The sequence below is a fragment of the Vicugna pacos genome, chromosome 6, assembly GCF_048564905.1.
Source record: "Vicugna pacos chromosome 6, VicPac4, whole genome shotgun sequence".
Lineage (NCBI taxonomy): Eukaryota > Metazoa > Chordata > Mammalia > Artiodactyla > Camelidae > Vicugna > Vicugna pacos.
In genome coordinates, this window is record NC_132992.1 from 93,516,265 (window position 1) to 93,536,228 (window position 19,964).

The following is a 19,964-nucleotide window of genomic DNA, read 5'->3' on the forward strand; positions in this document are numbered from 1 at the left end:
TGCGCACACCTACCGCTCTCGCTTGGACTTCTCTAGCTTGTCCCTGAGCACGAGGACCTCCTTCTGCAGGGCCAGCTGGTGGCTCTCGCAATCGTGCACCTCCTTCTTTACATTCTTCACCTCCAGCACGTGTGAGGCCTCACGTCGGACCAGTTCCTCTTCATAAAACAAGACTTTCTTCTCAAGCTCAGATTTTATCTTGGAAATCTCCTGCTGATGCTCTAGGGTGGCACCTGGTCCCCGGGCTCCTTGCTTCATCTGAGGGTGAAGGTTGAAACACATGACAGAGCTCAGGCCTCGCCTGCCACCCAGGGTCGCACCCCTCCGCACAGGCAGCTTCCTCTGCCCTCCTGACAGCAGAGCCAGGACAGGCTCTGGGGGGAGGGGTCTGCCCTGAGCAAGGTGAGCCCAGAGCTGCCGGGGACCCCAGAAGCTGCCTCCTGCTCGGACATGAATGCTCTTCAAGGTCTACTCGCACTGTTTGTTTACACAACAGTATTCTTTTGACTCTGTGTCAGGCTCCCTCCTGGTAACAGGGCTAGACGGCGGTCTCTGCCATCTCCCCCTGCCCCCTTTGGCCACAGACGACCAGCCCGTAAGGAACTTTTCCAGGAACGGACGCCACTGAATCCACACACCCACGACACACACAAAGTGTCAGGTGCTGGTTCTCCAGGGCCTGCTGAATACTGCTGGGAACACGTGCACAAGGAACAAAATCAAGGAATCTGGCTTGTAAAAGCGAAACGCTACCGAAAAGCTTTCCCATCAGGTTCACATCCCGCCGCCCCCCACCCCCCACCCTCTCCTGGCTGTCGTCTGGGACAGTCCCGGGTGTGGTTCTGCCCTGAGGAGCGTGATGATTTCCCTGCGGAAGCCACTACGGGTAACGGTCTGTCCTCTCAGTAAGAGGCACTACCTTGAGGGCCTCGAGCTCACTTTCTATTTGCTTGGAGAAGTTCTCGCTGTGCTCACGCAGCGTGCGCTCCTTGGAGGCCTCGGCGACGGCGTCCTCGAGCTGGGCTTCCAGCTACAGAGAGAGCACGGCCTTACCCACATGCCGCGAGCCCCGGCGGCACTCAGCTCTTCACCCGAAGGTGCAGTTCCTCACTCTCCATCAGAGTTTATCACAAGCTAAAGGCTGAGAAACACACTTCAGGGCTTCCCTGGGATGGCTGGTTAGTAACAAAGTAAGTTTACATTCCAGTTTAAATGGATACTTTGAGATTAAATTTCAACCAAGTATACTGGTTTTGTGAAAACAAGTACTTCTGAAATCTACAGAACACAGATTCTAGTTCTTTTTAAACGTAAAATTGCAAACATACACAAAAGTAGAGAGGAGTGCAGGAACCCCACGGACCATCACCCAGCGTCGACAGGTAGCAACCCAGCCCAACTCCTAGGCCGTACGTCCGCTCCCTAATTATTTTAAAGCAACACCCAGACATCTCATCACTTCGTCCACAAATGGAACGGTAGCGCTCAGTTAGGGCCTTCACTAAGTTGACTTACAGCTGGCTACAACTACAGATGTATTTGGGCAAGAAAACAAACTGGCATTCTGAGGCCAAAAGACAAACAGCCCCGAACATGAAAGCAACAACAGCGTGTACCTCTGGGCTGCCCCACCCAGCGTACCAGGCAGATCCTAACAGCACCTTCAAGGAAGGCCTGCTGAAAATACGTTGCCTGTTAACAGCTGAACACTGGGAATTACGTAAGGCAACAGCTCTCGAGTGGGGTCCTGAGACCCTATCAGGAGGTCTGCAAGGTCCTTCTTCCAATTACCTATCTTAGGAGCTGGGTTTTCTTCCCCCCAAAATGTGTCACTACAGACGATGCAAAAACACTCACAAGAACCCAGCTGCTTTCTGTTCAATCAGATATTAAAGAAAAGCACAAAAATGTTAAAAATGCCACTCTCACCACAATAAAAAAAAACTCATAAAAAATGTTACTTATCTGAACATGTAAATAGTCTGTTATATTGAAAACTTCTTCAGTTCTAATTCCTTATATGGTAACCATTAAGATCTATAACCCACGCAGACAAAAGCTCTTTGGGGCATCAGTGACTTCTTAAATGTAAAGAAGCCCCGAAACCCAAGCCTCAGACCTGCTGCTCTAAGGCAGCTGACGTGAAGTCTCCAGGCTGAGACGTGCGTGTCTTCCACTTGCTTCTAGTCTTCACGTCTACTGAAGCCACGCTACAGCACACAACGTGGATACCCTCTATTTTGCTTTAAAAGGGAATTTTTAAAAGTTTAATACTATAGTAACCTCTTTCAATAATTTGACAAATAGGTATCAAGGGCTGAGAACTACAAAATAAATGCTTGGCAGAGAGACTCACTTGGCTCCACGTGAAATTTAAGATGTCTTACAGGGATTTATGTAATGCAGCCCAGCACGCAGACGGTTCCCTAAGGTCGCCCGAAGTCCCATCAGTGCAGCCCCAAAACCCCTGAGAAGCTACCTCCTTCCTGCACTTGTCGGACCTGCGGGCCTCCTGCCGCAGGGAGTCGATCTTCTGCATGGCCACCTCCACCTCCTCTTCCTTGTCCCTCAGCTGCCGGGACAGCTTCTGCTTCTGGGAGCGGAGCTCGGCCATGCGCTCATTGAGCTCCGAGAACTCCTGCAGGGCCAGCTTTCGCTGCTGGTGGGCATCTTTGAGTTCTCTGGCCTGGGACTTCAGTCGCTCTGAAGCTTCGATCAGTTGCTGAGCACAAAGAGTTACAGATGTTTCAGGTTTGCCTGACAAAGACCTGGGCGGATAGAGGCACCATCGCCCACTGCACTAAGGGGTTAATAGTGACAGCAAAGCTGGTTACAGACTGCTGCCACAGGCCAAGAACTGACCTTCTGAGGAAAAGCCCCTCGCTCTGCTCAAGCACAGCCACGTGCAGCCTGAAGCAGCCCACCTGTGCTCAGGTGAGGCCCCCCCCCCACGAGAGGAGCAGCCTGCTCACAGAGGCAAGTCTGGCTCAGGAATTCTGACCTCTCCCCTGCGTTACCCACAATCACACAAGTAGATAAAGCATGAATGTGGTCGCCACTCTACAGTTACTTACACATGGCAGGATCAGGAAAGAACACATTATATGTGAAAATGCCTAAGGATTTCAATCAAAGGACAGAATTGCGCAGAAACAGTTTAAACTAGAGTCTGAGCTCCAGCTGCTGGCTGTCCCTCTGGGTGCGCTGACCACCCCACCTCACTGCTGGCTGCACTGACCACCCCTCAACAACTGGACTGCCCAGCCACTGCGGTTGGAAGCACAGAATCTGAGCAGGCTGACGAGCAGACCCCCAGGGGAGGAGAGGCCTCCCGGGCCCACTCAGTGCCAGGTTCTCCACCCACACTGCACGTCCCAGACAGAGCACTGCAGGGGCTGGGACACCATGGCAACATTTTAGAAAACAGATCACAAACTACAGAGTCACCGACTAAGTGTTGCACATGGACGTACTTCAGGAAACTTGATCCTAACTGTGGGGTGAACATACTGGCACCTGAGCACGTAGTCTGACGAATTTTACTGAAAACCAAATTTATAAAGGAGTTATGGGGGCGTCACCCTCATTTTTATGGTCTCTTTTGCAAGGTCCAGCTATCAAAACTGCACGTGGCTGAGGGCAGCCTGGCTGAGCAGGAAGGGCGAGGACCCTGGCTTGGGTGAGGACAAGCACCCTCAGCCAGGTGGGCCAGCTACCCTGGCCTAGGACGCAGGCAAGTCCTCCGAGCCACCAGGTCCTCACTGTCACAAGGGGAGACACCGCCGACTCAGCAGGGGTGCGGGAGAGATTAAAGATGATGACTGGAAAGCCAAGCCACTGACGGGCCACCCGCAGCCTGGGAGCAGCTGCGTGGGAACCAGGCCCAGCCTTGCTCCTTAGGAGCTGTAGGCAGCACTGGCCGGGGTCCTAGGGGGTCTTCAAATGTCTGCCAAACCCAACCTCACACACTCTGCACACCCACGCAAACGCTTCTTGCACAAACCAAGCCTCGGCCACCTTGTGAAACTCCTCCTTTTCCTGCCGCACCACACGGTACTGCTTTTCCAGGCCTTTCAGCCGAAGCGTGGAGTCCTCGTGCTCTTGGCGAAGAGTCACTGTGTCCTCGAGTTGTCGTTCGAGCCTATTTGAATCTGAGCAAAAGTGAAAATAAATCGTGTTCCTTTAGATGCAAAACTTTGTTATCCGACTCACTGACAGTGAATTATTTAATGGCTCCTAACACTCTGTTGCTTAGAGACTTTCTGACTTTCTCCCTCACACCCGTGTGGCCACCTGCACCCGTGAGCACTGACTTTGCTTGGACGGCTGCCGCACGCTCTCCCCGGGACCAGGAGCCTGTCTGTTCGTCCCTGCTGAGCCACGTAAGCCAGCACGGTGTACCCACAGTATGTGACGAGGTACGAGTGATTAAAGGACTCAGCCAAAGCGTTTTTCTGGATCAGGGAGCTGGGGTTCCAGACACAGAGCAGGCAGCTGAGCCAGGTCTGATGAGTCAGCGTCAACTGCAGTGCCACCCCACAAGTCAGGTTAAGGATTAAGACCTAAAAGGGATGCCCTTTGGAAGCTTTCATAACCTAGGAACCACGGGAGATGGACGGTGACAACAGACCTGGCACCCAAGAGACTGAAAAGTAAGCACAGCCACCGACAGAAATGCCAGAAAGAAATGAGTTACGGCAATTCCGTCTCGGAGCCACAAACAGGAGAATTAAGACAAAGAAATGAGAGTTTAAGGATAATAATACTAGGAACTGATTCTAGCTATAACTATAAAATTACATTATTAGAGTTAAGCAAGTTGGAGAAACAATTTTTACAAACTGGCAAAATACGAGAACTCTAAACAGGTTTGCTAAAGTTTGAGCTCTTTCTCCTGCTTTCCTTTTTGATGAAAATAACTCTGAAGATTTTCTTTGCAGAGATTAATGCCCAAGAACAGAGACTAAGAAGTTTTACTTACCTGCGATTTTATTCTTCAAACGTTCGATTTCTTCATTTAGCTTTTTGATTTCTTTATCACGGGCTGAGCTGCCCAGGGCCCGGGTGGAGCCATGGAGGGACTGCACAGTCTGGGTGGACTCTGGGGGTGGAGACAGGGTGTGAATGCAGGCGCTCAGCGCCTGCAGACAGCGCGAGGCACGGGGGCTGAGGCTGGCACTCACCTTGCAGCTTCCTGCTCAGCTCCAGTCTCTCCTGCTCCAGTCTCCGGATCCGTCTTTCATAGGCTTCAACCTGCAAGCTGTTCTCCAAGTCCCGCTGCACACCCTCGTCTTTGGTTAACGTGCTGGACTGCATTATGCTCTTCAGAGAGCCTCGGTCAGAAAAACAGCTGCAAATACAGCAACATTGTTGCTGATCTACTGAGAATTTACAGTGATTTCATTACCACTTAAAAATTTCCTGGGGTAAAAGATAAGTCTTTTAAAATTGGCAAACAAAAATGCCTGTGAAAAGGCTACTGTCTATGGAACCAACACTAAAGTCGTCCTTAGGGCACGGGATGGGGTGACAGTGGGCAGCAGGGAGGGACATGCCCCCAGAGCGAGTCAGAGAAGGCACCTCCACCAGGGAGGGGAGTGTGACGTCCGAACCACTGCCTACACTTAACGACACACGCAGAGAGGAGCTCCATGCGAGAAGCCGGGCTTGTGGGGCCTCACTGGTTCTGCACCGGCTGGGGACGATGTGTCCGACTCCTGGAGCCCATCGTCCCCGGGAGACTGAACAGCCTGTACGGCCCCCTCAGAACCAGCACCTGGCCCAGCAGAGCTGAGCTGCTCTCTGGCGCGCAGGTGCACACTGACGCACAGATCGCAGCCACAACAGGGCTTAACCCTGGGACTAGTTACTCTTGGGGGCGGCCTGAGAGTGTGTGCGCTGCCCCTGCTGGGCCACTCCGGGCGGAGATCCCAGGGCCCAACCTTCCAGGTGGGACCGCAGGTGGAATAAACACCTAGTGAGCTGAAATGCAGCAGAAAGGTCGAGAGCCTCTGCAGGAGGAATTCACAACTCAGGAGCCCACAACATCCCGGACGCTGCCTCTGGGCTAGCAGGCATCAGCCGCCACTTTGGCTGAAGTGCTGTTTAGCTCTGGCCTCTCACACCCAAAGAAAAACTCTATGCACTTGAGCAGCAGTAACCCTCTTCTGAAGGACTTTCCATCAGCTCAGGCACCAGTGGCCCGAGCAGCCGAGTCCAGTTCGGTGCCCTGGTTTCAGGAGCCGTGGCAGTTCCATTTGTTGTATTTCTCCCGCCTTTCTTCTCAAGCCCTCTCCGCTTGGCCGGTTTCCTTTGAAAAGCAAGTCAGAGCTCCTCAGGTGACACGGCCCCATATGGGCCACTCAAGACAGGCCTGCAGATGCAGACAGCACATGGGGCTGGGGCTCTCGGAGCGTTCGGTGTATGGGGACTGTGCTGTGGCCCCATCGACGGAGGCTGCAGAGCTGCAGCCGCAACAGCCACAGAAGCCACAGAGCACCCGAGGGAGACGCGCCCAGCTGAGCACGGCGGCACCGCGCTGCTGGCTGCAGCCACCAATGTTCTGCGGCCTAGAGGTCAGGGATCAGCCGGCGGCCAAGTCCCCCCAAGTCTGCTCCTGAACCTCCTATGAGCTAAGAATGGTTTCCACATTTTCAGTGGGTTGTTTGAAAAAGAATACACAACAGAAACCACAAAGCCTAAACTGTTTCCATTCAGGCCCTGTACGGACAAAGCCTGCGGCCCTGCCAAGTGCCCCCGTGTGCACAGGCAGGTGTGCACTTTCAAAGGACAAAGCCCACTGGGTGCTCCCTCAGGCCGTCCCCACCTCAGACTGCCAGCACGCCCTCGCTGCCTCCCCAGGGGAAGGCTGGGCCTGGGGAACGGTAAACCTAGACATACCTTTCTGTTGTGAACGTGAAACCGATGAACGGCAAATGTAACCCAGAGAAGCCTGTGTGAGAGCCAGGAGGCAGTATTTCCTGCATAAAAGCACACACAGCATAAAGGAAATAACGTTCAAACAAACCAGAAACAAAGAAGAAAGACTGTCACTGTGACGGTGAAAGCAAGCGTGAACCAGGGAGACTCCCGCAGCCTCCCGGAAGGCCGGCTCCGCGGCGCGGCCCGCACGGGACCCGAGCACTGGCGCAGCCACTGCTCGTTCCTGACTCTGGCCAGCGGACGGCGCAGCCGAGGGGACACATGCGCCACCTACGAGGATGACGATGGCCCGGGCCGAACCTGGATCAAGCTGGTGACCACCAGTTTCCCCGCGGCAGGACCCACTGCTCACTGCGACCCTGGGGGAATGTGGGGCAGAGGCTGGGGCTCGCAGTTCTTGGCCTGAAACAGGGGCCAAAGGCAGACAAGAGGTTTGGAACCCAAGGGGAGACTACTTAGGTAACTTTAATACAAACTTGTTTTTTAATTTGAGGGTCCTTCTTTATTAAAAGCAAAACTAAACTTACTTATCTGGGAAACTGCAGTGTGTAAGCAGTTTCCTTGAAGTCCAGGAAAAATCCTTTCAACAATGGTAACACTCATCTCAGTCTTTTCTCCACGTTGTCTAAAGTTCAGCTCTTATTTTATTAAGAAAAAGTTTCTTAACTGAGGAGTAATCAAGATTTTTCTCTTACTTGGTCGAATCTCAGTTTCTCTATCCCCAGCAAAGACACACTTACAGACTAATAAGGCTGGGTGTGATGACACCAAAGTAGATTTGCAGCGTAGGAGCAGAGCTCCCCGGGGCCAATCAGAAGCCCGTCAGACCAGGTCAGACACCAGACGGGCCCCAGGCCAGGACCCAACCTGGAAAACCCATGATCTCAGGCAGTGAAAGACAAAATCTACATGCACACAGTGGCTCCTGACCTCCGCGCACGCACACGTAAAGACACGACATGGTGGGAGGACAGAATACGGTCTTGCGCACAGCGACCCTGAGAAGGGCTGGGAACTCGGAGGCCCACACGGCACCTGGGGGGCTGCAGCCCGGGTCCTGACAGTGCTAACAGGGCAGCAATGAAGCCCTAACAGGGTAACATACACGACACCGCTTTGCAAACGTATAAAGTGCCATGAAAATAAAAGTGGAAGTATATCTGATGAATTCTAAAACAAGATAGCTACTTGACTTGATTTTACTCAAATTGAGTAATTCATCATTTTTAAAAGGGGACATTAAGGACCAGGCCGAAGGCTGGAAAAGAAGGTGCCTTTCTTGAGACAGCCGCCAGGTCTCTCAGGGCTCACAGCTCTCCGACTCCTCATCGGGACGGGCGGCCCCCAGCGTGGCACGGCCGACACGCAGCCCTCCTGGGACGCCGCGGCCCCACTTACAACGTTCCTCAGCACGTCGTCGTCCACGTCGAAGTTGGACGTGTCGGAAGGGCTGCTCACGTCCGGGATGTAAGGCGCTTCCAGGTTCCGTATGTTTTCCCAGTTCAGTCCTTCAAAGAACGCGTGCTTCTTGAAGTCCTCGATCCCATTCTGGCCCAGCCGGCGCTCCCGGCTGCAGATCAGCCTCTGGATGAGGTCCTTCGCTTCCTCAGACACATCGGTGACATGGGAGGGGAACTGAAACCGCTCCTGCGGGGGATGGGAGCAATTGGGGGACACGCGATTAAAACATTCAGGAATATCTAAGGTGCACAGACATCACTGGAGACAAAACAGAAACAGTTCCAAAGCAACGATCACTTCTTACTTCATGGTAGCCAAATGCAACCAAAGCTAATGAAACGGAAGTTCCGGAAAGGCGACCATGAAAATCCTTAGACTTGCTGGTTGCACTCACAGCAGACGTGTTACCACAACCCACGTAAGTTAAAGCGGTGATACGTTTTTTCACCTGTCAAGGTGGCAAAGAATGCTGAGGACAGGTTGTGGGCGGGAACAGAAGCTGGCGCCGCCTTCCAGAAGGCATTTCTGCCAACAGCTGTAGCAGCTCCACTTCTAAAACTTACTCTAGAGAGGCCGTCACAAAGAGAAGATGTAACGTGTTCACGATGCCATTGCATTCTGACCAAGAAAACTGAAAACTGCCTACATGCTCATCAGAAAGGGACTTGTTAAAAAGATATGGCACACCCACACCCACAGACAGACACACCCACATACACACACAGACACACACAAGCACACCCACCCACCCACACACCCACCCACATACACACCGAGACACACACACACACCCAGACACACATACACACACACACACACAGGTCCAGCTCCGAGCACCGAGTAGAAAGATGACCAAGAAATCTGGTCGCATGTGGTGTGATGCCATTTATTTAAATACACCCCACCCCCAACCCAGTAGCTTAAGTCCACATGGCCAAGGCCACACGTCCAGGCACAGTGGGCCTGACCTCTGTGATCTCTGCACTGCTTCACGGGGCTGCTGTGAAGAGTAAATGAATGACCACACGAAGGCTGCTGGACCGGCCTCATGGGTGGGAGCATGCAGTAATTACAGGCTCTGAGAATTAACCAAGTCCTATTTGTATCCTTGGGAAGAGGATGGGCTGATTCTCACCACCTACTGTACACATTTTTGCACTGTCTGAAGGTTTTATGGTAAGTATGTATTCACTTATAAATGAAAAAATTTATTTCTACTTTGGGAAAAATGGTTTTGTTTTTGTATTTAAGAGTATGACTTGCTCTGACACAGAGCTGAGTGGAAGACCATTTACCACTTCAGCATTAACACACTCTCTGCTCGAGCTGGGGAGGACAAGCAGCACACGGCGGGGGGCCTCCGGGCTGAGAGCGCGTCCCGGAGCAGGCGGGGACACAGCACCACCGCAGAGGATGGAACTGCACTAGGAACACATCTGATGTGTAGTATAAAGGAAAAAAAAGAGAAAAACATGAGATGGAAGAGGAAATAATTAAAAGAAAACAGAAGACAGAAGAAAGCAACACGGAAGACAACAATGAACTGAGAAAAGTAAAAAATTAGAGGAAAAGAAACAGGATCAAGAAAGGATTAAGACAACTACTACGCTGACATGCGTGATCTGTGTGTGACAGCTGACGTCCAGGCGAACAGGGCGGAGAGTCGGAGCTGGCCTCTAACTGAGGAATCCAGACCTGAAGGTCAAGGTGCCCAGCTGGCCCCCCAAGCAGCAAGTCCCACTCCACACGGTCACACGGGCACCCGCACCTTCCTACCGAAGCCACTTTCCCTGCAGGGATTCTGACCAGTGAGCCCCATCACCCTCGGCCAGAGAGGGGTCACCCTGAACTGCCCTCCCCGCACACCCACCTCTCAGCCTGCACGGAATCTACCTTCCAAACCTCCTGAATCCCCCGATTCCTGTCTGGCTGCCACCAGCCTGCTCCAACCCCACCGTCTCTCCCCCAGTGCCGCCTCCTCTCGCTGCTCTCCCTGTTTCTGGGCCTGCACCTCGGGACCAATACAGAACAGGGCGTGGAAATGCGATGTCTTACTTCGTGGTTCATGATCTTGCCATAGGTCTCCACGAGGGACTCTGCGTAAAAGGGTGTCTCTCCATAAAGCATCTCGTACATGCAGACGCCCAGGGACCACCAGTCGCACTCAGGGCCGTACTTGCCCATGCCGTCCTCCATCGCCTGCAGGATCTCCGGCGAGATGTAGTCAGGTGTGCCCACAGCCACGGAGGACTGGACCTTTGGGTAGAGGGTGCTGCTGAAGGGAAACCCTGCGACATCTCTAATTTTACATTTCTAGCTACTTTCTCTAAAACAGGGACAACAGATGATGAAATAATCATGGAATAAAACTGGCACGTGACCAAGATTAAAAAACCAAGTAATTCAAAATCTGATGCAAGTGAATGTTCTTTTCGCAGCACTAAACATGGGGCAGTCTCCAGGTTGCACGAGGCTCTCCTGCAGCACGCTGGGTCTTCAGATGCTCAAGTGCTCACCACAGCCCCCAAATGGTGCCACGGTCCCACCTTCTCCATCGCTACTCAAAGTGCGGTCCAGGGACCACTGGCATCCAGGCCAGCCCTTCCCAGACTTCCACGTGCATGGAGACCACCTGGGCTAACACGCTCCTAGGGGAAGCTAAGGCTGCTCACCCATGGCCTACCCTCTGGCCTCCCAAAAGGAGCACCTGGAAGTACCAGCCGGGAGCCGAGGTACTCCCGAGGCGAGGAACTGGGAGGCCAGGGCCCCTAAAGGGAAAGATCAGTTCCTCAGCTGTCGCCACGAGCAGGCACGGACCCGGACACAGCGACATTTCTAAGCAGAGGTGCAGTCAGCGATGGCAGCCACCACCATGGAGAAAGCAAGGGGGCTGGGAAAGCCGGGAAGCCAGACTGGTCTCAGAGCACAGGGAGAGTGCGGGCCTGTGAGACTGAAGGTCGAGCAGGACACAAACAACAGCCAAGAATTCGGTCCCAGGAAGGGCCAGACTCTCCCTCAGGCCGCGCACCCCCGAGCCCGATTGAGCGAACCAGCAGGGAGCTGGCTGCCGGGTGACAAATAACCCAGGTGAGTGTCCACCGTGAGGGGTACCAGGCCGGTGGGGAAGGCAACAACGCTCTGGCCACATCACCTCGTCAGAAGGCTGGGTCTGGCAATAGCACTTTGCCGAGACCTTTAGAAATAAGAGAGACTGGCTTTGTGGAGAGAAAGCGAGTAAATGGCTGCACTCCTTTCAAAACACCGTTAAGTGATGCCAGTTTTACGGGTTCCCTTACTGCTGCCTGAAAGCTCATAGAAGAGAAGGGATCGTCTCCTCTGGAGAAGCACTTACCTTAGACTCTGTGGTGGTGTTGGCTTTGAAGGAGAAGACTCCCAAACATCCAAGACTAACCCTGACAAGGGCCCCAGGAGAGATGCTGCCACAGCCCTAAGGCCAGGCAGCCCCGCTGGAGTGGCCGGCCAGCGCGCTGGGCTAACAGGGCCCACACCCGGGCTCCAGGTGACAGCCATTCCAGGGGTGTCCCCTGCCCTAGGGGGCGTGCCTGCCGGCCCGTGGACCCTGTGTGCCAGTGACCCGATTCTGGACCTGCGAACCTCCTGACCAACAGGAAGTTGCGCACCCCAGACAGAAATGAGGAGGTCCTGTTATACAGTTGAGGTCCATCACCTGAGAGCATTTTTAGAAAGGACCCAAGAGTGCCTCTCACTGCCATGTGGGCATGCTTCCAGCTGACAGCCTCTCTTCTTACAAGGCATACATATTACTTTTGGAAACATAAAAAGCAATAAAGATATTTAAACTCAAAACAGAAAATTTCAACTGGCTCTTAAATAGACTTATCTTAATATACGTTTATAAACTTGGTTTCTTAACTGTATCTCAAACTGAAAATGTAAATGAGCCCCTTCTAATTTCAGGGAAGACCCAAAACCACATGGAGAATTTCCAACAAAAATACCTACAGTTCCATCATCATTCATCTTCAAACACGATCCAAAGTCGGCCAGGCGGATATGACCATTCACATCCAAAAGGACATTGTCAGGCTTAATGTCTCTGTTAGTAAAATAAACACATAAATTAACCATTTCCACGCAACACATCAGGTAGGTCAAAGCCCTTAACCAGCAGTGGTCAGCAGACGGAGCGCCAGCCTCAGCCATGACAGCTGTCACAACCTGGGAGGTCGGCCAGGCGATGATTCCGAGGGCAGGGCGGCAGCCCCCCACCCCCACCCCACTGCGCGGGCCTGTGCGGCGGTCAGGATGCCAGTGCTGTCCCTGCCCGGCCACCCCGCTAACCAGCGCTTCCTGAGCATCTCCCTGGGCCAGGCGCTGCTCTCCAGCCCGCACAGCCCCGCCATCAGAAAGCCTCACGCTGGCTGAGGTGTCTGAACACAAGCATGCAAACGCAGACACGCACGTGGTCTCAGCATCACCGACTACAACCCACACGGTAAGTGCTGTGAAGACAACAAGGAAATGTAAAAGGAGGAGGAGGGACAGAGAGCGCCGTGTGCCAGGAGTGACCACGGAGGAAGACACCTGAACAGAGACATGAGGAGTCAAGGAGTCAGGCCGGGGTGGACCCCACGCTGTGCCCTGCAGGTGAAGTCACCGGAGCTCAAGGACAGGGGGCTGTCCAATCACAGAGCAGCACAGGGAGACAGGAAAGCGAACTTGAGGTTCTGGGGTCCTACCTGCTCTTCTGTGCACCTGCCAACATGGCGGGAGGGTTGACTTTAAGGCACCAGCCCTCTTTCCTGGCAGAATAAGCTTATATGACTGGACAGTGTGAACAGGAACGTAAACATTAAAAGCAAAGGAAGATGTTCACCAAGAAGACTGCAGAGATGTTCTCAGCAGCACAACTTGTAACGGCTGTGAAGTGGAATCCTCTAACGTCCACCTACAGGAGGACGGATAAAGAACTGGGCAGACCACCACCCTCAGCAGACACACACGGGAGCACCGACTCAACAACAGGAGCGGGCTTCACAAACAAGTGAGCAAAAGATGATGACAACTCTTACTCAAAAAAACACGAACAAAGCAAAAGAAAACTCAAGCCCAGCACTCCAAACTGAAACAAATATCCTTAAATAAACAGGAGTATGAAAGAACAAAATAATCTCTCAGTGAGTCAGGAAAATAAAACTAAGAACAGAACTAGACAAAAAGGGAGAAATGAAACGAACTTGATTTAATTCAGGAAAGCAATGGAAAAAAAAGACAAAATTTTAACAGAAATGAGGACTAAATTATAAGATGCCAAGAGAGAATAAATTCAAATAAAAATCTAATGAAAGGCGTCGAAGAAAGGGAGGGAAAGACCCGGAAGAATAAAAATGAGACAAAGAAAGGACTGAAAAGGGTCAGAGAGAAAGTAGCTGGACACTGAAATGGACGACAGCAAAGAAGGTGCAACACACACAGCAGGTGTTCCAAAATCAAAGCAGTAAAACAACCTGAGACTATCAACCAAGAGAACTTTCCAGAAGTTTAAAAAAAAAAAAAAGCCTGAATCTATAGATGAAAGGGCCCATCAAAAATCATCGTCCTGTTTTTTGGAGCCAGACAAGTTGACACTGAAGTGCATATGAAACAATCAACGTGAAAGAGCAGCCAGAAAAACACTGCAGAGAAGGAGGGATGATGGGGACACTGGCCCCACCTGATCTGGAGCCTCCACAGCTGAACAGTGTGGTCGTGGGGCAGAGAAAGACCATGGGGGGACGGAGCAGACCGTCCAGAAACAGACCACCTGAGGAAACTCAGTATATTCCCAATACAGACGTTACCTCCAGTCAGCGGGCAGAGACAAATGAGCTGGCGCTGGGGCAACTGGAGGGCCTTGTGCCTCAAGACAAAGCCAGACCTACTCTTCACACCAGGACAGCTCCAGAGGGGTCACAATCTACACTGAAAACTGAAACTGTTAGAAGAAAACATTGGTTTTCTTCTTCTCTGGGGGTTAAAAAAAAGGACTTCTAACTATGACTCAAAATCCTAATGTAATAAAAGGCCAATAAATTTAATACATAAAAAAAATCTGCACAGCAAAAGACTACAACAAACAAAGCCAAAAGACAAATGGCAAACTGGGAAAAAATATTTGCAACATTTATTACTGGTAAAAGGCAATTATTTAACAACTGAAGGAAAAAGCCAAAAATCATCCAGAGAAATGGGCAAATGGCAGGAAATAAACAACTCACAAAGGCGCACACAGAAAGACAGAGAGATGACATTCAAGTTCACAAGAATGGCAAAAAAAAAACCCAAACAAAATACACCCAACTATATACCATCTCTCATCCATCAGACGGCAAAAGTTTAAAAACACATCACATTGGCAAGGCTGAAAAGAAACTTTCACACAGTGCTGGTGGGAACACAAAAGGGCACACTCTCTATGGAAGGAAACTGGCAACATCTAATACAGCTAATTAAAAATGCTAGCATATAATTAATATACACCTTACTCCTCTGTTGATCCAGGGATCCCCCTTCCAGGAGTTCACCCTGGAGACACACCAGCACTACGGAAAGGTACACACACAAGGTTATTCATCACCACGTCATTCACATTTGCAAGACGTAGAAACTACGGAACCGGCCACCTGCAGGAGAGCCACTCCAGAGCCCACACGCGGGGCTCGGCATGCGTGTGGAAGGAGGCGCGCCGGGGGCCGACCACGACCTCCCGCACACCGACGTCACAGGAATGAACCAAGAAAGAGGAGGACGCGTGACTCAGAAAGCAAGGGACACAGCCCCAGGGAGGTGAGCAGGGACCTCTCCACTTGGAAAGAAACAGCCAGGCCAGGAGCTGACAGCCCCGCGGGTCGCATCCTGCTCCCTCGGAATCAGCAAGGCAGTGCTGTCAGGCCCCAGCAGGGCACACACTGGGGAGCAGCCCGTCACCCTGGAAGGCCGCTTCTCTGTCGGCTGCTGTGCTGCTGACTGAAACGGTGGAACCGGCTGGGGGTGGGGGTCGTTCACAGTGGTGGACAGACTGCAGCCTGACCTTCCTCTCCTGTTGTTCCTGTGACGCAGGAGAGGGAGGCCCAGCCTGTCCATCACCGTCCCACATCTGAGCGACATGTCAGCGCCAGCCTCGACCCTTGCCCCTGTGAGGCTCCTTCAACAAAGCCCACCCCCAGGTTCGGGGGGTGGGGGGGTGTGTGCAGGGGTGGGATAGGCTTCCACTCCAGGCCCTCCCTCTGGGGGGCCCCAAGCCCCCCACCCAGGTTTCTGTCTTCATCCTGGCTCCTCTAATTCTACTCCACACTCTTCTACTCAACTTCCTAGTTTTTTCTTTTCCAAGACTTTTTTTGTTCTCTGAATATTCCTTCTCTTAAAACTGTACCTGTTCTTGCTTCGTTCACAGGGGACGCACCCTCTGCTCTCCCGGGGACGTGGCGTTTCTGGCCGCACTCACCTGCGTGGCCTGCTCCCTGCACCCAGCAAGCCTCTCCGGGGTCCAGCTACCGATGTGCCAGTCCAGCCAGTGGGGCAGAGGGCACTGCCCACAGCCGCCACGGTACACATCCTCCCTCGGAAAGGGGCCCAAGGCTGCAGTCTTAACTGCGTTTGTTACGCCCACCCGTGGTAACACTTGTGCCAACGAGGCCGCTCGCTTCCGGCCCCTAACATAGCCTGAGCTTGCTCACAGTATGCCCCTCTGAGACTGGGGAAGGACCGACTTCCTACAAAATCCCATGTGGTGAACTCTGCAACAATGCAGCTTTCTGGTTTTTAGACTAAGTTGTTCAAGCACTTAGTCTGAACACTGAGTTGACTCTGAGAGACAAAGTTTTTGAGTTGCATATTTTAATGTTTCCTACTATGTCCGGAGATTAAATGACAGAGCAAAGCTTCTCCAGAACCAATTAAGAAAACGAGAAAGCTTTCTAATTAGGGGAAAACAGGAAAGAATAAACTACTTAAAAGCTGGTCAAATGAATTTCCTTGGAGATCTGTGACAAATACAAAGACATTCACCTCTCTGTTGTGAATCAGGCAAAGTTCTATCAAGAAGAGCATAAAATCTAATGTTAAAAACAACCATAATAACTGTCACAAAAGCAGGCACAGAGACAGAAATGAACACAGGAAAAAAGAAGACACGTTGTCCCCAGCAGCATCACCCTAGAAGCCGCACTGCTACTGGGCAGCTCCCTGTGACGTGGGGACCTGCCGCACAGCGCCCTGAGCAGGGCCGTGCGCTGCGGCGAGTGTCCCACCTCCCAGGGCCTCCACTTCCTCCCTGAGCAACGAGGTCACACTCGGGGCGGGACCTGAAGGGCTGGTACTCTGACACCGGGCGCCATCGCTCCCCTCGGAACAGGACCTGCGCTGCTTCGGAAAATCCTTGACGGGCTTCAAGGCTCGGCCCGCCCATGACGTCTGCTCAGGGGACCCGTGAGGGCTCAGCAACACGGAAGGCACGACACCATCCCAGTCCCAAGAGGATGATTCCTCATCAAGAATTCCATCACTGGGCAGCCTATCAGTCAGGCAGTGGAACTAAGATGCTGATCTTAAAAAAAAAGATCTCACACAACTTCTCCAGCAAGTACTGGAGGGTATGTGCTCCCGAGTCAAAAGAACAAACCAAGAAAGGAAGGCGCGTGACTCAGAAAACAAGGGATCCAGCCCCAGGGAGATGGGAAGGGATCTCTCCACTTGAAAAGAAAGCTCTGAATGAGAACCACCAGGGAAGGGAGGAACGGGGGAGATGGATGGGACAGAGCCAGGAAGACAGCAGACCAAGGATACCCGGTGGGCCTGAATGCACAGGCTTTAGAATCTGGTCACAACATTTGGTGATAATTAGTGACAGCTGCATAGAAAAGTAGCCAATGAAAAAACAGGGCAATTATCAACTCCAGAGGAAACGAAAACTTTTATAAGCAGTATAACCATTTATAGTACAAAGCTCATCTGTAATATTTACACGTTATATTACAAACACCAAACTCTGATTTAACCAATAGTTACTACAGCTGACCCTTGAGCAACACTGGAGTTGGGGCGCCAACCCTCTGCACAGTGTAATCTGAGTACGACTCCGTAGTCGGCCTCCGTCCCCGCGACCCGCACCTGCAGACCGCGTAGCACAACAGTGTGTGTGCGTGAAAGAAACCGTGTATAAGTGGACCTGAGCAGCTCAAACCCGTGTTGCTGCATTTTACCAGCTGGGACCAGAAGAGGGAAGTCTGAGAGTGTGTGCAGAAGAGAGGGGTGAGGGAGAGACATGCACTTAGTAGAAGAGTTAAATCTGCTTTAACAGGTGTGATCTAAACTCCCTCCCCACAAAAAATAAAATAGCAACTGAAGCCTGTTATTTAGAACCGTGAAGGTAGCAACGAAAGTTGAAGAAACAACTGAAAAAGTTGTCAGCCGTTACTGTGGCAAGGGTGGGGCAGGGCTGGAGACCCAGGTTTTGCTGTAAGTCCTATACAACTATCTGACTTTTGCTGTTGCTACGAAATCACTCTCATAAAAGTAAAACAAATCAAAACCAACCCCCCCCCCTCCAGCCCTACAGGCCTGCACTGCCGTCTTTAACAGCAGAGTGAGACAGATGCGGAGGTGCGGGCTGGGCGAGCACCCAGGCCGGTGCCCGGCAGCAGAAGGCCAGGAGAGCAGGGGGCCTGCCCCAGTCTCCACCCCGCCCCACACACTCAAGAGGCAGTTACACTCCATTTAAGTCCTCTCCATTGCTGTGATGTGAGCCCCACTCCTCAACCCAACCATCCCTCCATGAGTGTTCTGTGCGTGCCTGAGGCAGGGGAGGGCGCGAGTCAGTGTCAGGTAAATATCAAGAGGCAGGTGACTTCAGCTGACAGAGAGAGCATCACGATGGTCACAGTGGAGCCGGAATGTCCTGGGCTCCAGGCGCTGGGGTCTGAAGGCAGTGACCCGGTCAGGCATCCTGCACCGTGGCCACAGCCAAAGTGAGAGCCCTCTAGCTGCCGACTTCTCAGGAGAGCCCGCAGCCCGGGCTCTACGACTCAGGAATTCTGAAGGGAATATCTAACACAGTAAATGTGGCTTCCATAAAATACATAAAAAGGAGCTCACCTGTGCACGTAATGAAGCTGATGGATGGAATCGATGGCCAACACCATCTCACCAATGTAGAATCTTGCCATATCTTCTGGAAGCTTGTCTTCAAATTTACTGAGCAGGGTCAGTAAATCGCCACCCACGTAGTAGTCCATGACTAAGTACTACAAATGGGGAAGGGAAGGGCAGAGAACACGGTATTTAGTCACAGCTAAACCTAACGGCTAAAGGGCCAGCTTCCACCGCGGAGGCTTCGTAACTCAAGTCTGGACCAACGGCTTGCTTCCCACTGCGCCTGCCGCCCAGGCTGCCCCCAGACGCGCCAGGACACTGCTACGCTTCAGGGGATGTATCTGGCAGAGAACAGATTTCAATGAATAACGTACACGCCATCAGTGGAAAAGGTGCCTGAAGCGTCTGACACTGGAGAAGGCGCCCTGAACGCTGGTGACCGAATTGGAAGCATAAGAAAGAGTCCGTCAAGGTCTACAGGGCTTGAGAATCTCTCCAGCCTCTGCTGTCACAGGAAGAGGACGCAGGACCACAGAAGGGAAGTGAATGATCTAAAATCACACAGAACTGGCAACTCTCACCAGAAAAACGGTACCAACTGAAAGGTAAGTGCTCCCGGGCTCGCCCCCAGGGAAGGCTCAGAGAACCTTTCTGCTGGAGCAGAAACCAGTGACAGGAGGGGCACTGCCCAAGGTGCTGGGCAGCCTTCCCTGGGAGGACAGCGGCTCCGGCTGGCTCTGAAGGCCGTGATGGAGGAAGCCTGGGGCTGTGGAGACCCAGCGGGACACCTGTAGGCCAGAGGGGCACAGCCAGAGTCAGGGGCAGCCAACCCCCCGCTGCTGGGCCACCGAGCACAGAGCCCGCTGGAGACGCTGTCCAGCAGGAACTGCCTTCTCTGACGCCAGTTTCCTTTTAAGAGAGGGATGCTCGGGTCTGAGCAGTTAGCTTTCAGCTGATGGAAGAGAGGAAACAGCACTGCCTCGTTTGCTCTGAGCTCCTCATACTGACAGCTGCCGCTCAGTGTGCAGCCACGACGTGCGGTGCCCTGGTTCTACACCCCATGCCCGTCGGGTCCCTGAGTCCTCAGAGCAGCCCCGCGCAGGCAGTCATGCTCGCGGTCTATAGGTGAGGGAAGGCCAGTGGCAGAGCTGAGAGGTGAGTCTGAGCCACTGGACTCTGAGCCGTGACCTTAAAAGGAGGCTGCAGGGTCTCCCAGGAAAGGAAACTCATCCACCTGAGGAAGGGGGAGACGCCCTCACCTTAGACTCCTGCCCTCAAACAGTTTTTACCAGCAAACCTCTCACCTTGCCTCAGACTCAGCTTTCAAGACTCACCTCAACGGACCCCACCTCAGAAGCCTCCCGGATCTCCCTGCCCCTCCCCACCCACGGGCACCTCAACCAGGCTTCCCTGCTCTGTCACCCACCCCGCAACCCACAGCGAGCTGGGAG

General features: G+C 52.6%; 1 protein-coding gene across 3 annotated transcripts in view; it reads right to left on the minus strand.

Annotated features, from left to right (window-relative positions):
- CDC42BPB (CDC42 binding protein kinase beta) overlaps window positions 1–19,964 on the minus strand; it is a 92,221-nt gene that overhangs the window by 26,130 nt on the left and 46,127 nt on the right. For all 3 annotated transcript variants that reach the window (XR_012073843.1, XM_006209084.4, XM_031679413.2), the window contains exons 5-15: window positions 18,517–18,665; window positions 12,388–12,481; window positions 10,459–10,659; window positions 8,341–8,589; window positions 6,901–6,980; window positions 5,184–5,350; window positions 4,982–5,101; window positions 4,018–4,151; window positions 2,480–2,722; window positions 920–1,030; window positions 14–258 (exon numbers count right to left, since the gene is read on the minus strand). Coding sequence is in view for 2 of the 3 variants with exons in the window: in XM_006209084.4 (XP_006209146.3) it covers window positions 14–258; window positions 920–1,030; window positions 2,480–2,722; window positions 4,018–4,151; window positions 4,982–5,101; window positions 5,184–5,350; window positions 6,901–6,980; window positions 8,341–8,589; window positions 10,459–10,659; window positions 12,388–12,481; window positions 18,517–18,665 (1,793 nt within the window). In the remaining variant the exon portion in view is untranslated. The remainder of the gene's footprint in view (window positions 1–13; window positions 259–919; window positions 1,031–2,479; window positions 2,723–4,017; window positions 4,152–4,981; window positions 5,102–5,183; window positions 5,351–6,900; window positions 6,981–8,340; window positions 8,590–10,458; window positions 10,660–12,387; window positions 12,482–18,516; window positions 18,666–19,964) is intronic.